The 15470-nt window shown below is 53.1% G+C and overlaps 1 protein-coding gene across 2 annotated transcripts in view; it reads right to left on the bottom strand.

Annotated features, from left to right (window-relative positions):
* Positions 1-8695: 8695 nt before the first annotated feature.
* LOC105485203 (RAB11 family interacting protein 4) overlaps positions 8696-15470 on the bottom strand; it is a 144204-nt gene continuing 137429 nt past the window's right edge. For both annotated transcript variants that reach the window (XM_011747428.3, XM_071082665.1), the window contains 5 exons: positions 13421-13502; positions 12785-12922; positions 12550-12708; positions 10839-10982; positions 8696-9691 (listed from right to left, as the gene is read on the bottom strand). In XM_011747428.3, the coding sequence (XP_011745730.2) occupies positions 9575-9691; positions 10839-10982; positions 12550-12708; positions 12785-12922; positions 13421-13502 (640 nt within the window). In that variant the 3' untranslated portion in view covers positions 8696-9574. The remainder of the gene's footprint in view (positions 9692-10838; positions 10983-12549; positions 12709-12784; positions 12923-13420; positions 13503-15470) is intronic.

Genomic DNA, 15470 nt, shown 5'->3' with positions numbered 1-15470 from the left:
ATGAGGCTTTTGAGGAGGTAAATAAGGTTAAATGAGGTCATATGGGTGAAGCCCTAATCCAGCAGGTCTGGTGTCCTTCTAAGACAACAGAGACAGCAGAGAAAGAGCTCTTTGCATACAGAGACAAGGCCATGTGAGCACAGAGCAAGAAGGCGGCTGTCTGCAGGCCAAGGAGAGAGGCCTCACCAGAACCCAGCCCTACTGGCACCTCGAGATTGGACTTCCAGCCCCCAGAACTGTGAGAAAATAAGTGTCTGTGTAAGCCTCCCAGCCTGTTGTGTTCTGTCAAGTCAGTCACAGCTAAGACACACCCCAGTCCAGGCCGCCCTCACCTCTCACCACCCAAATCTGAAACTGACCTGACCAGGCCACCCCCAGCTTAAAATGCTTTGGCATAGTCCCCACAGTCCCACTCACCATTGAGCTAGCTGGTTCGTAGTTCCTCGCCACGGCAAGGCCTCTGCACCTGCTGTTTCTGCTCCTGCTTCCGCCCTGCCCTCCTATCTCGCTTACCTGGTCAGTCTCTCCTCCTCCAAGTCTCAGTTGAAGCCTCCTCATGTGAGTCTAAGTGTCCTTTTTATACCCCATGATTCTCACCATTGGCTACACCTTGGAATCACCTGGGAGCTTTAAAAAACATCCCAGTGTCCAAGCCCTACTCCCCACCAATGGAATCAGAATTGCTGGGGTAGGGTGGTTTTAAGAACCTCTCTTGTACATTCTAGAGGCTCCCTGTGCCATGAGCCCAGCACCTCCCCTGCACCTGGCATCTGATAGGTGCTGGTGAAGCATCTGCTTAGTGAGTGAATGTGATAGATCCACCCTTGGCCCCCTAGACTCTATACCACCTGGCTAGGCTGCAGCCCTCCACAATTCCCCTCTCTGTCCACCTCCTAGTCATAGTACCCTGAAAGGGTGGTGCTTTTTCCAAATCTCCTCCCCATGGCAGTTCCCTTAGATCCTACAGTCCTTTGGAGCTCTGCTGAAAGGCCCCTTCCTTGGGAGAAGCCATACCTGATGCCTGAGTGGGCTCAATCCACTTGCCCCCAGCTCCCGAAGCCCCCCATATCTTCCTCTTGGTAGTGCTCATCACTCTGGAAATCAATTATGTCTCTCCCCTCCCCCAGGAGCATGGGGACTTCACAGGGCAGAGGCCTTGCCTGTATGAATTCCCAGTGCCTGGCACACACAGTGGTGCTCGGTAGATGATGCTGGCGGGTTGAGTGATTTCTGTGCTCAGATGTTTTCCACCCATTCATCTGCTTTAGCCTGGGCCCAGCAGATGACCCTAAATGGCCCTCTAATTGAGGGCCTGGTGAGTCGATGGAATCCAACGATGAGACACCTTTAGTAGGTACTGTGGCCTCAAAGGGGCACAGGGATGACATCATTTTTGTTTTTTGAGACGGAGTCTCGCTCTGTCGCCCAGGCTGGAGTGCAGTGGCCAGATCTCAGCTCACTGCAAGCTCCGCCTTCCGGGTTCACGCCATTCTCCTGGCTCAGCCTCCCAAGTAGCCGGGACTACAGGCGCCCGCCACCTCGCCTGGCTAGTTTTTTGTATTTTTTAGTAGAGACGGGGTTTCACGGTGTTAGCCAGGCTGGTCTCGATCTCCTGACCTCGTGATCCGCCCGTCTTGGCCTCCCAAAGTGCAGGGATTACAGGCTTGAGCCACCGCGCCCGGCCGACATCATTTTTTAATAGGACTGTAAGGAAATGTTCTCCAAAATGGGTGAATGGGGAACACACCTGTGCAGAGGATACAGCCTGTACACACAGCAGTGCTCGCTCCCACCTCTCTCCAGGATGGTAAACTGAGGCAATTCCAAAGACCTCCTTCAATAGGTGTTACGAGTTGAATTGTGTCCCCCCCAAAAGATATGTTGAAGTCCTAAGCCCCAATACCTATGCAAGCTCATTTTGGAAACAGGGTCTTTGCAATGTAAAGACCCTATTTGTAATCAAGTAAAGATGAGGCTCGTTGGATTACTTATCTGAAACTCAAGTTTTACTATGCATCCTGTATTCTTACTTGCCAAATCTGGCAGCCCCAATTGGGAAGGAAAGAAGGAATATGAGGAGGAAGGAGGGAACTGGCCAGGCACGGTGGCTCACGCCCGTCATCCCAGCACTTTGGGAGGCCGAGGAGGGTGGATCACTTGAGCTCAAGAGTTCGAGACCAGCATGGCCAACATGGTGAAACCCCGTCTCTACTAAAAGTACAAAAAATAGCCAGGCGTGGTGTTGCGTGCCTGTAATCCCAGCTACTTAGGAGGCTGAGACAGGAGAATTGCTTGAACCCGGAAGGCGGAGGTTGCAGTGAGCCGAGATTGTGCAACTACACTCCAGCCTGGGCAATAGAGCAAGACTCCATCTTAAAACAAAAACAAAAACAAAAACAAAAAGGAAGGAGGCAATAAAGATCCAGGATGACACAGCACTCCCAGGATCCTGAGCCAGGAGGCTGTGTAAGTCCAGTGAGTGGGGAGCTGTCTGCCCTCCCTGGAGGACTCATGGCACCAGGGCCTGCACTGGGAGGTGGAGGGCCTGGGCCACCTGGGAAGCCACTTCCATGCCTGGAATCCCGTAACAGAGGAAGGGGCAGAGGGCAGAAATCCAGGGGTCTGGGTGACTCAACTGGGGACCACCTTGGTACTTGATGGTGTGGCAGAGACCAGCACTGGCAGGTCTGAAGCCAGTCCTGAGTGGAGGCATTGGGCAGTCACCCTGGGGAGCCACAGTGGCGGATATGGAGGAAGCATGGCATTGGGACCCCACTGAACCCCTAGGAAGACCTCAGTGGGAAAGAACATGGCCAGAGGACAAAGTTTCCAAACATCATAGCCCTGTGGCTGGAATGGTGGTGGTACAGAGGCCTCTGGGATCCACGTCTTCTCCCCTAGGGACTGCAGAGTGACACCGCCCCCACTCCACGCTGCCCCTGGGGACAGCACCTGCCACCCTGGGAACCACAAACGTGGTGAGGGTAGGGGATTGCTCTTTTTAAGGGAGACCATCCGTCCCTGTGAGCCCTGGAACCAGGCCTCTTCTGCCCACCCTCCCGCAACCAAAGAAACTCGGTTCAGTCAGGCGAGAAGAGCAAACTGTTTATTTACACCTTGGTCTGTACAGTACAGCTCCCCGGGAGGAGCCTGCCACCAACAGCCTGTTCCTTTTGAGGCAGAAGCAGGATGGAGGCAAAGAGCTCGGACCCTGGACAGCCTCAGGGCCTCACCCCCGCTATCCCCTCCCTGGGGCCCACAGGGCAGGTCCCACCCCAGCCCTAAAGCTAAGCCTGTTTCCAGACAGGGCATCCTGGGGCAAAAAAATCAAGTTGAATCCCAGAGTCAGAAGCCATCGAACAAACGCTTGGGCATGAGGCCACATGTGTAGTTCATTCCACGTAGGCCTCAGAAGACCCAGCCAAGAAAGTGGGAGGAGATGGAAGGGGGCCCACAGCTGTGAGTGAGTCCTCGGCAATGCACCGTCCGCTCCGTGACATCAGCCGGTATTTAATGGCACTCTGGTCTGAGCACCTCAGCAGACAAGGAAGGGCTGGGCAGGTATTCACAGCAGGCAAGGGCAGCAGCTAACGCCTCTTCCTTCGGCCCGAGTGGCGCCCGCAGCTGTTCTAGACACAGATATGGTGGCCTCAAGGCAGGCCTGGAACCACGGACAGGTCTTCCTCTGGGGGCAGAGATGGTACACGGAGTGGCTGCAGTCCCATGACATCTCTGCTGGGGCCACTCAGTGCCCCAGGTTAAAGAGTGATGCTCTGCCGGACATCGCCAACAATGCAGGAAAAGCTCTGTGGGAGAAGCTGCTTTACACAAAGTTGCCCTTTTCTGGAATGCAAGGCTCCTAAACTAGCTGCAGGCTGGAGGAGGGACTAAGTGGGTCCTAGTCCCCCATGTTTAAGACAATAATGAAAGATTCTGTACAAAGTTACCAAGTCTACAGGCTGAGTGAGCCAAGGGTAGGTGGGGCCTGATCCTTGTGGATGAATGTGCCCGGGAGAGTTGGCCTCACCTGGGGGAGGCACGTGGAAAACGTACACATTTACAGGGCTCGGGAAAGGTCAGGGAGACGAGACTATGTAGAAAAGGAGGCAGTGGGTAATGTGGAAAATCCTGTACAGTGGCGATGGGGAAGAAAAGGCACAAGGACAAAGACCGCAAACCATGCAGAGGAAGACAGCCTGTGCAGCACAGCAAAGCGGATGGGCCCCAGCAGGAGGCAGGGTTACCCTGGGGACAACAGCACTTGGATCCTGCAGGAGACACGGCCTGGATGCCATCCCCAGCTGGTGGCTCCGGGGCAGACATCTCTACCTTACAGATGGGGAGAGGAGCAACCTATGAGGTCAGGGCAGGAAGGCCATATGGGAAACCTTGCCTGGTGAGCATGGTGGCATTATACTTCCCCAGGGTCTACACTTTTAGAAACAAATCTTTCTAGAAAGCAGCCTATTTTCTCTGGTGGGCAGCAGAGAATATGGCAGAAGGGCCTCGGAGTTGTCCTGCCATGCAGGTAGGGCAGGCTCCTGGTTCCAGCCTCTCCTGCTTCCTGCTGGCTGCTCCATTCACATGTGCACTCAGGGCAGGAAGTGAGGACCTGAAGGGTGCCTAGGATCAGCGCTCAAAGTCATCCACTGAATGAACGGCCCTTCTAACTTGAGGTCCCTTGGCGCAGCAGGCCTCCGTCTTACCAGCCAGCAGTGTCACCCTAGAGGGGATTCCCTGGGTCCCAACAGGAGGGCCAGAGTCTAGGAGAAAGGACTGTGGAGGATACCAGCACTGAGTCCTAGGTGGCCCCTTTCCTCAATCTAGAATCCACAATAGCCCTTGAAAAAGAGTCACTGCGGATCTGCCGGGCAACCAAAGTCATTTTCTTGGCATGGTGACCATGCAAAACTTTCCTGGTACGATCACATCTAAAGTTAGTGTTTGCTTTTTGAAAAATAAAGACAAGAGTTTCACCATGTTGCCCAGGCTGGTCTGGAACTCCTGAGCTCAGGCAATCCACTCGCCTTGGCCTCCCAAAGTGCTGGGATTACAGGTGCGAGCCACCGTGCCTGGCCTAGAGTTCCTTTTTAAGTTTAAATTTGCTAATGCAGTAAACCCCACCACACACACACGACATAGAAAGAAGGCTTCACTTCTCCCAGTTTCACCTGGCCCTGCTGGCCCCTGGAGGCTTCTGCTGGCTAAGTCCCTCATTGGAACCAAGAACCCGCACTTGCATCCCCCACCCCTACTCCCCTGAACACCAGCACCAGCGGACTAGCACCGGAGTGTCCAGTGTGTGAGGGGGATGCTGGTTTGGCTAACAGGGAAAGAGCTGGAACTCCCTTATCAACCCAGTCAGGAAACAGACCAGAGGCAAAACCCACAAAAAAATTATCTCCTCCTGCTTAGCTATGCAAATAGGTGGCAGCTGTTTCTGAGGCTGCTTTCAAGGGGACAGCCTCACCTGTCAGTTCCCTGCCGACTCTGTTCTACCTGCTCTTTGGAATGAGCCTGTAGCCAGTATATCCCAACACATGCCACCCACTGACTCCAGGGCCACCAGGCCGAGGTCCTGCCCGCCCACTCTGGTCTGCTAACCTCCAGGTTGGTGAGAACAGTTGGATCCACCAGCTCCTGAAGGCATCTGGTCTCCCATCCTGCAGGCCAGGACCATTCAACAACATAACAGGAAAAGGTACCCTCCCAGCAAGAGTGCTTGCTGTCATTCAGCCATGGGCTTGACAAGCCCAACAGCCACTTTGACCAGTTTCTTCTACCTCTGGCCAATGACCTTCCAGGACAGGGAAGTCTCAACCTCGGGCTGCATATCATCACCTGGGGAGGTCTTTACATATCTGGATGCCTGGACCACACCCCCACCAATTCAATCCGAACCTCTGGCGGTTCAGCCCAGACAGCAGAAGCTTACAAATCTCCCAAGGTAATTCCAGTACACAGCCAAAGCTGAGCCCACTGTTCTAGGCCCTCATGCAGGTTCCTGAGCTTTGTGTTTTTTCATTTTTAACTTTTGGTAGAGACAAGGTATCACTGTGTTGCCCAGGCTGGTTTAGGACTCCTGAGCTCAAGCGATCCGCCTGCCACTGCCTCCCAAGTGCTAGGATTACAGGCGTGAGCCACTGTTCTGGCCTGTTCATGTTTTAAATAGGTCAGAAATAGTCACGAAAAGGAATTTCTCTGTGACAGTTCGCCAAGAAATATACCAGTTTAAAATAAAATGACCTAGGATTAACTCTGGCCAATTCAAAGTTAAAAGAAAAAAACATTTTTACTAGAACTTTCTTAAAGCCTCTCACCGCACAGGGACTTGCTGAACCAGGAGGCACTTCATTTTCTAGCAGATAATGTATACAAAGCTCACTCCTGGTTCAGTTCATTTTGCGTGACTTCCAACTGAACACCAGGGCAGCTCAGGGCCATGTAAAATCTGAGTCTACTACAGAAACCCTCGCCCCACCCAAAAAACACCTCTAGATTTCAGATAAGTTACTGCTAATCCCTACTTGGTAGGGTTGCCAGGTTTAGCAAAACAATAAAAACAAACAAAAAAAACCCCAAGTAGGACACGCAATTAAATTGGAATTACCTGAGCAGCTCTTTACAAAATTCCATGCCTGGGTCACACCCACAACAATTAAACCGGAATGTCTGAGGACTCAGTCTCATCATCAGAATTTTTCAAATCTCCGCATTTCAAATATGTCCTGGCCAGCCAGGCATGGTGGCTCGTGCCTGTAATCCCAGTGCTTTGGGAGGCTGAGGCGGGAGGGTCACTTGAGGCCAGCAGCTCAAGTGAGGCAACACAGTGAGACCCTGTCTCTACAAAAAATAAGAAAAATTAGCTGGGCGTGGTGGTGCATGCCTGTAGTCCCAGCTACTGAGGCAGTTAAGGCAGGAGGATCACTTGAGCCTGGGAGTTCAAAGTTATGGTGAGCTATGATCATACCACTACACTCCAGCCTGGGCAACAGAGCAAGATCCTATCTCTAAAAATAACATCTGTCCCAAGTACAGATGTTCATTCTAAAATTGTCTATCTGAAGTACAGATGTTCATTCTAAAATTATTTGTCTATCTGAAGTACAGATGTTCATTCTAAAATTATTTGTCTATCTGAAATTCAAACTTAACTAGGCATCCTGTCTACTACCTTGCAGCCCCACTACTGAGGTGTAAGGGCAGAAACAAAGATCAAGCTCCATCCCTACCACCAAGGGCTCTGGGACCTGCCAGGGGCTGTGGAGCTGGGACCCTTGGGGCATCTGCCCCCTCAAGCTAGCTTTTGAGCCCAGAAGAATATTTTTACAAACATATGTGATCTTTAAAAGCCAAGCAGACAGGCCAGGTTTTACAAGAAATGTATTCTGGCTGAAGAGAGTAAGGTTGGACTTGAGGTGTGTGTGAGCTGGAATTCAGCCCCCCATTTAAAAGCCAGTCCTGTTCCAGAGGCCCCTCTGGCGCTGTCCCAGGGGCCTTTTGGACTCCAGCCGCCTCCTGGAGCCTGTTCCCACGGCGCCCCCTAGAGGGAGGAGCCTGAAGCACACCCCAGGCTGCCAGCTGCTTCCGGCCGCCTTTCTTCCCACGTTGTGACTCAGGCTGTGGAACCCAGGCCTCTGCAGCCTTCTCTGAAATTCCAGTGCAGCCAAAGAGTAGATAACATTTTACATAGAAAATACTCAACCCTGGGGCAAGGCCCCCACGCACCAGTACTCCTTCGACCTAACACCCAGGCCAAAGCTATGTCAGGATCTGTCTTGTTCCTTTCAGCCATGGCCATTGCTTCCTATTGGCAAATTCTCAAGAGACCCTCTCCTCATGCCTTCTTCCACTGCCTCTTTGCAGACCCTTGGGGGAGCCCAAGGAGACCCGCATCCTAAGGGGCTGAGAAACTCCAGAAGACCGACTGCCTAGCCTAGTCTTCCCGGTGTGGGTGGCTCCAAAGTCTTGGATCAGACCAATGCAACCCCGTTATTTGCAGCATGAAACTAATCCCCAACATAGGATTCAAAAGAAGCCACAAGATCCAACAAATGCAAAGGCTGATTAGAATGGAATTGAAGGTTGGTCCTGGCCACAGCCCTGTCTTTGTCATGCAGGGTTCACACCCAAGTCCCCAGATCCCCTCTCCTCACCGTCACTGCCCTTTCTTTCTGTGTCTCCCCTTCCACTGTCCTTCCCAACATGCCCAAACCTTCCTTCTCATACTATAAGATGTGCTGAAGAAAACAAGAAACTGCAGGGGGGAAAATAAGACCACACACGTTTATATATATTTGGATTAAGAAAATGAATCACAAGCCATATAAAATTGAGATAAATCGGAAAACTCTAAGGTAAGTACCATGTCTATTCCCAGCTGCCTAGAACAAAAGATCCATTAAAAATCCATGGCGTGAATTTCCACCATGGATCGGAAGGATGGAAGACTAAGGTTTTCCTGCAACTTTCCCAACCACCTCCCACCAGTGCGGCGAGGGCTCCCATGACTGAGAACCAAATACAGGTGTGTTTCTAAATGCTGGAACGAAGCGGTCTTGCTGCCACATGAGTGGAGCCCGGAGCTCAGATTCTGAAATCCAAACCCAGGCCTGCCATCACCAGGCTGTGTGGAGAATGAAGACAGGAAGCCAGGCAGATGGTCTCTCCATGCATCCATCTTAACATGCAGCCATGGGAGGGAAACTGGGATGGGAGTTGTGTTCCTCCCCAAAACTCATTTCTTTGGTGGCCAGATGTCAACTCCTGCCTTAGACATCCCATCCCAAACTCTCTTTCTCCTTCGTTTTTATCCCTTCATGTTACACCCAGTGAACGCTGCTTCATTGTCTTAAAACCGAAACAGAAACGGGGAGGTAGGTAGCACGGATGGGGAGTGCATGAACTCTACAGGATGAGGGTGCCCTGCACTAGCTTCTCTGAAACCCGAGTCCTCTGTTCACTCTGCACACACATCACAGAGGGCTGCCGGCCGGCGGCCAAGGCCTTTGGTGAGGGCCCCATCTCGTGGACCCTCCAGATGCCCCTTCATCCTCTCTGAGCTTGAACACCGGGGCTTGAAAGGTGGCCAAAGAGCTGGCGAGGACACAAATATGGGGCATTCGAACTCCTAGGAAAGATCACAATTTTGCTCCCACGCCCAGGGGACTAGGAGTGGGGTGAAAGCCCATCGTACTAGAGCGAATGTGGATCATTATCCCCAGAGGTAGAATCATTTTACCCAGTACCAGAAACACAAGCTTCCAGTTCTTGTTTTTACAGTAACTCCTGATAGCAGACCTTGCCCCCTCCCACTTCCAGTACCCTCCGCCCCTTGCAAAGGGGCCACAAAGTGCATGCACGGCTAACCGTGTGGATGCTGCCCATAGCCATGGCCACTCACCCCTCGCTCGTGTGCACAGCCTCCCCACATATATACACAGGTACACGTAATGCATGGTGGCCAGAGAGACATTTACAGTGAGTGTGAGGCCCGGCTTAGGCCTGCATCCTTGGGCAGGGTCTGCCCCTTGGTTCCAGGGTCCTAAGGCTGCTCTGCAGCCAGCCCCGTGCCTTAGTGTTTTATCTCGAGGATGGAAGGGTTGTGGTCCAGGATGGCGAGGATAATCTTGTCCATGTACTGCCTCAGCCGGAAGTTGATCTCCTCCTGCTCCTTGAGGGCTTCCATTAGCTGAAGGAAATGGGAAAGACAGGTCAGTGGCTGGGCCTGGGATGGGGTGCAGGCACAGTCCAGATTCCCAGGCTTGTCGCAGGCCAGTGCCTAACGACACAGGGCATCAGGAGACCCTGGGCAAGGCGGGCCCCAGGGCAGCCTCAGCATTTGGATGCCAGGACGAGAGTCGAAGTGGCTCAGCCCCTAGTATTACCTATGCAGGTGCCCAGGCCCCACCCCCAGAGATTCCAATGTGATCAGTTTGTAGAGGCGGCCCAGGTGTGGGTAATCTTTCGTAAAAGTAGAGAACATGGGCCAGTCATTTAAAATCAAGACTGACAAAGTCCCAGGGCCCCTAAGACTCCAAAGGGGAGCTGTCTCCTGCCTGGACACCTCTCCCCACCCCCAGCCCCACACTGCTCTTCTCCAGGACAGTGTTCTTTCGGACATTGCTGACATGCTGCCTCTGCCCTGGGGCTGGGGCCCAGCTCACCTGGGAGCTCCTTGAGGACAGAGGTCAGTTCATCACCCCGTGTCCCAGACAGAGGGTAAGGCTCAGTGACAGTGTCTTACAATTCCTGTTCAAATGCAGCCAGGGCATTCTGGAGGCCCGGCCTTTCATAAGCACACTCTGGTGTGGCAGGAAGGGTAGGCTTTGGCTCTGGAGAGAGCTGGGTCCCTCTCCCTCCCTAGCTGGGTGGTCCTGGGTTCCACCTTCCCAGCTTGGAATGTGGAGCTGTTCCTAAAGCTTCAGAGTCATCAGGAGGTTCAGTGAAAACACATCACAGAAGCAGCAGGTGCTGGAGAAATGCTAATGTCCTCTCCCTCTGGGTTGGGAAGAGTGGGAGTGATAGCCTAACCCAGAGTCATGGCTTGATCCACTCAGCTGGCTATGTTGGCACTTTTCTGGCAGACCTAAGACTCCCATGGCACTCTGAACCAAACCTGCACTCCTTCCAGCACAGGCAGAACTCAGAGCTGACTTGACTTCTCCAGCAGCCCCCTCCCCTGCTCACGGCTTTGCCCTCTGTCATGTGGGATAGTTGTAGATGGGACTCTCTGCCAAGCCCTGGCCTGGTTTTCTCACTCTGGGCAGGCGGGGGCTGGGAGAAGGAATTACAGAGGAGCGGCCAGGCCCCAAAGCAAGAGCCAGTGATGTGGTTACCTCATCACGCGAGGCAGTGTCTATCTCCGCAGCCAGAGACTGGGCTTTAGTCTGGGCAGCAAAGAGGTTTTTTGCTTCGTAGAGGCTGAGGCTCAAGATCTGCCCATTCAAGTCATCATTCTGATCCCGCAGCTTATAATTCTCCTACAGAGAGAAGGACAAAAGTGACGTCAACCCCAAGAAGCATCCACAGCCCACTGGAACCCACTTCTCCACATCCACCATCCCCGACCCGCCGCCAGCGCCATTCCCACAGGTATGCATCACGGCCAGTTCAAGGGGCCATAGATGTTGCAGCCTTTGCCAGGCGCTAGGGGTTAAGAGGGCTGGGTCCTGGTCCAGGGGCCCGGCGTCCTAGGAGTGCACAAGGTTTGTGGAGGAGTTATAGCCCTGCTCAGAGCAGCCAAGGCTCCTGGCCATCCCTTCCTCCCTGGGCCCTGCGTAGGGACACCACCCACCCAGCAGCCCGGCCTCCAACACTGGCCCTTGCCGAAGGAAGTGATGCTCTGGGCTCTCTGGGCAGGCCGGCCAGCTCATTTCCTTGGCTCCCCGGCAGCCATGCTCTGAACCCTGCTTGGCTGGAGTTGTCCCAGGCAGACCCACCCAGATACCATGCACCAGTCTCACGTGCCAGCTTTTGCCTAAAGAGCCCTAATGCTCACACCTGGGACCCTGGGCGCCCCACCCCTAGACTAGGAGAAGGGCTGGGGTTTTAGGACTTCTGTGAGAGCACAGCCACCAGTCCCTTTGTCCCCAGTGGAACAAACTCAGAAGGATAATTTATGCTGCAGGCTCTTCCACCTGCAGGGTCAGGCAGAGCTGACACTTCAACCAGCACCACCTGGCCACTGCCTCCTCCTGATCCACTCCCCCACCCAATGGTCTTTAGCTAAGGCAGTGCTCCTTGAACTGCAATCTTCTGGCTAGGCACAGTGGCTCATTCCTGTAATCCCAACACTTTCAAAGGCTAAGGGCGGGAGGATCCCTTGAGCCCAGGAGTTCAAGCCTGGGCAATATAGGGAGACCCCATCTCTACAAATACATAAATAAATAAATTAGCCAGGTGTGGTGGCGCTCTCCTGTAGTCCTAACTGCTCGAGAGGCTGAGGCAGGAGAACTGCTTGAGCCCAGGAATTTGAGGCCGCAGTGAGCTGTGATCACACTACTGCCCTCCAGCCTGGGCAACACAGTGAGACCCTGCCTCAAAAAACAAAAACAACACTAGCTGGGCATGGTGGTGGGTGCCTGTAGTCCTAGCTATGTGGGAGACTGAGGCAGGAATATCACCTGAGCCCAGGAATTCAAGGCTGCAGTGAGCGATGACTGTGCCAAAACACTCCAGCCTGGGTATCAGGAAGACCCTGTCTCTTTAAAAAAAAAAAAAAAAAGGAACCTTGACCTCAGGGTCTACTTCTGAGAGAACCCAATGCCAGCGGGCACTGTACTGCAGCTGGGTATAGTCTCATCCTCCACCCTGAGCACCAAGGCAGACAGCAGTGTCTATTTCTTTATATGGATATAAGGGGGAGATCTGCAGATCGATTTTCCTGACTGTGAAATGGGACAGCCAGCCCTGACAAACAGGTTGCTGAGAAGCAGACAGGAAGTGCTGCTACAGCTCTGGGCTCCCCTGTCACAGATCCTGCATAGGAAACCCAGGCGGTGGACCCAGCCACCCCGCCCCACTGGACACAGAGACTGCTAGAACCACCTGCTTGAGCCGCTTGACCTCGTGCTCGAGCTCCACCTCGCGGGCCCTGGCATTGAACTCGCCTAGGCCAGAGGAGGCACTGCGGCCCCTTCCTGGCCGCTCGCAGTCCAGCTTGTACATCTGCAGGTGCTCCAGCTCCTTCCGCAAGTCCTCGATGAGCTGCGAGGGAGAGAGGCAGGTTGGCAGGAGCAGGGACGCTGGAAGGAGCCCTGGTGCCTGCTGGCCTGGGACCCACCTCCTGCGTCGCCTCCCGCTCCTTCTGGAACTCGAGGCGGTTCTGCCGCAGCTTGTCCATCATGCGCTTGTACAGGTCCATCTCATCTTTGAGCCGCAGGCTGGTGTCCTCCAGACGGTCAGACATGCGCTGCCGCTCCTGGAGCAGGGAGACCCGGTCGGGGAAGGAGAGTTTCCAGAGAGGGGCTCACTATGTCCAGGGGTATCCCTGGGGTCTGGTCAGACATCTTCACAAGGCAGATGCACAGTGAAACCAGCTCCCTCAGACGGAGCCCTGAGTCTTGGCTTACAGAAACGGCCAGAGCCCCAATGATTCTAGAAACACAACTAAAAACCTCAGGCCTCTGAAGTCCTTCAACAATGCTAGATGCAACCTGAATTGAAGGTATTAGCCCAAATAGAAGCTAACCTCTTTCTAAAACTGTAATTCTTCTCCATTGTATAAAGTAATAAATACATTCACTGTAAAAAACTTGGAAAATCAGAAATACAGAAACACAAGTTGTTATTCACTTTTTTTGCATTTCTTAGGGGGTAGGGCATTTGTTTAGAATTTCAGGAGCAATAAACTAAAGGCCCCCGATGGCCAGCCCTCCCCTTCTGGGAGTTTGGCCCCAAGCCTGGATCTGCTACTCACCTCGTCCAGTTTCTCTGTTTGAGACTTGAGCCGAGTCACTGTTGTTCTAAGCTCTGTATTTTCTTCCTCTAACTGCTGCACCCTGGGGAAAGGAGAAAGACAAATCTCAGAAACCTGGAATGGAGACTATCTGATAAGGGCCTGCCAGTCTGCAGTGATTCTCTGCTTCCTCCAAGAGGGAAGATACCAGAAACCAACTGAGAGAAAGAATATGCTTATTATGTCAAAGACAATTTAGCCGTGAGCTTCCTATCAGCCAAAGCAAAATAGTAAGGATACTAAATTATTATTGTTCTTATTTTCTTTTTCTTTTTTTTTTTTTGAGACAGAGTCCTGCTGTGTCGCCCAGGCTGGAGTGAGGTGGCACAATCTCAGCTCACAGCAACCTCTGCCTTCCTGGCTCAAGCAATTCTTGTGCCTCAGCCTCCTGAATAGCTGGGATTACAAGCGTGCACCACCATGCCTAGCTAATTTTTGTATTTTTAGTAGAGATGGGTTTTGCCATGTTGGCCAGGCTGGTCTCAAACTCCTGGCCTCACATGATCTGCCCACCTTGGCCTCCCAAAGTGTTGGGATTACAAGAGTGAGCCACCACACGTGGCCTTTATTTTTCCAATAAGTGGAAACATTCATTAGAGTAGGAACGCAGATTCTGTTTGTATGCATCCTTCAGATCCTCAAACAACATGGGGATGTTTTTCTGCTAGATGGAGAAACAGTCCCCTTGTGGCTTCTGCGACTGGGCCCTCCTGTTAGACTCTGTAACTGGAAGGCAGTGATCATATTGGCTTTTCATTCCCTGCCAACACCATCTCATCCAGGGCTCTTCTCTGAGCGCTCACTGCACCTGCCTCTGATGACCACAGGTATGGGCTCTGACAGTAATAATCCTGTGTTAGCATTCACACAGGAATTCCACAAAGGGAATCCTAAAGGGATTCCACAAGAAGACAAGCCTGGGTGTTCAGGTCTGTTTTTGTTTGTTTGTTTGTTTGTTTGTTTTGAGACGGAGTCTCAGTGGCATGATCTCAGCTCACGGCAACCTCTGCCTCCCAGGTTCAAGCGATTCTCCTGCCTTAGCCTCCTGAGCAGCTGGGACTATAGGCACGCACCATCATGCCTGGCTAATTTTTGTATTTTTAGTAGAAATAGGGTTTCACCATGTTGGCCAGGATGGTCTCAATCTCCTGACCTCATGATCCACCTGCCTCGGCCTCCCAAAGTGTTGGGATTACAGGCATGAGCCACTGTGCCCAGTCTCAGGTCGCTTTTAAATGGTCCGAGAACAGGTGCAGGTGAGTTGGGCCGTCGGTGGCACCAGAACCGAGCAGGGTCACTTCTGGCACCGATTCCTGCAGACTGTCTTGTTCTCAACCTACCACCTCCCCATCACATCCTCTTTCCTGGAAGGATGGCTTCTGGGCCTCCACTGCCCTCTGGGCTCCAGAGAGGAATGCAGCCCCACCACCCGCAAGTGGCCGCGAGCTGGTGGAAGTGGTAGGGAAGCAAGCATAGGGCAGGACTCTGGGAACACCACTCGGATATTTTACATGAATAGCGCCCCTGGAGCTGTGCGAGGGGCACATGTTAGGAGATAGTTCCCAAGGGCTGGCTTTCTGTGCTTTGTCCTGTGGCCCAGGTTCACACTGTCTTTTACCACCTCCCGTGTCCCAGCCACCTCTCTTGGGCCAGCTGCCAGAGGCGGGCTGAGTGAGAGCAGTCACCCTTAACCAAGCACCAGCCTCCAGAAACAGATGCAAAACAGCAGCTTCTAGAACAGAGTCAAAATGTAAAATGAACCCCTGGTGGGTAACTTAGCAAAACAGGTCTCAGATACCGGGGAGTTGGGAAGTCTCCTCACCAAACGGCACAGGGGCAGGGACACAGGGGCAGGGAGGTACCGGCCTGAGAGCCCAACTCCCAGTCATTTGCTCAGCAGCCCACCAGCCACCACGTGGGGCTCGGCAACTCTGGGAAGCCTCAGCATGGAGACTGGGGCCTCAGGGGGCCTGAGGAGTGCCGGGGCAGTTGTCCTCTCTGCCAGAAGCCC

This window comes from Macaca nemestrina, chromosome 17, assembly GCF_043159975.1.
Source record: "Macaca nemestrina isolate mMacNem1 chromosome 17, mMacNem.hap1, whole genome shotgun sequence".
Classification (NCBI taxonomy): domain Eukaryota; kingdom Metazoa; phylum Chordata; class Mammalia; order Primates; family Cercopithecidae; genus Macaca; species Macaca nemestrina.
Note: the sequence above shows the minus strand (reverse complement) of the source record. Positions and strands in the feature narration are given on the sequence as shown.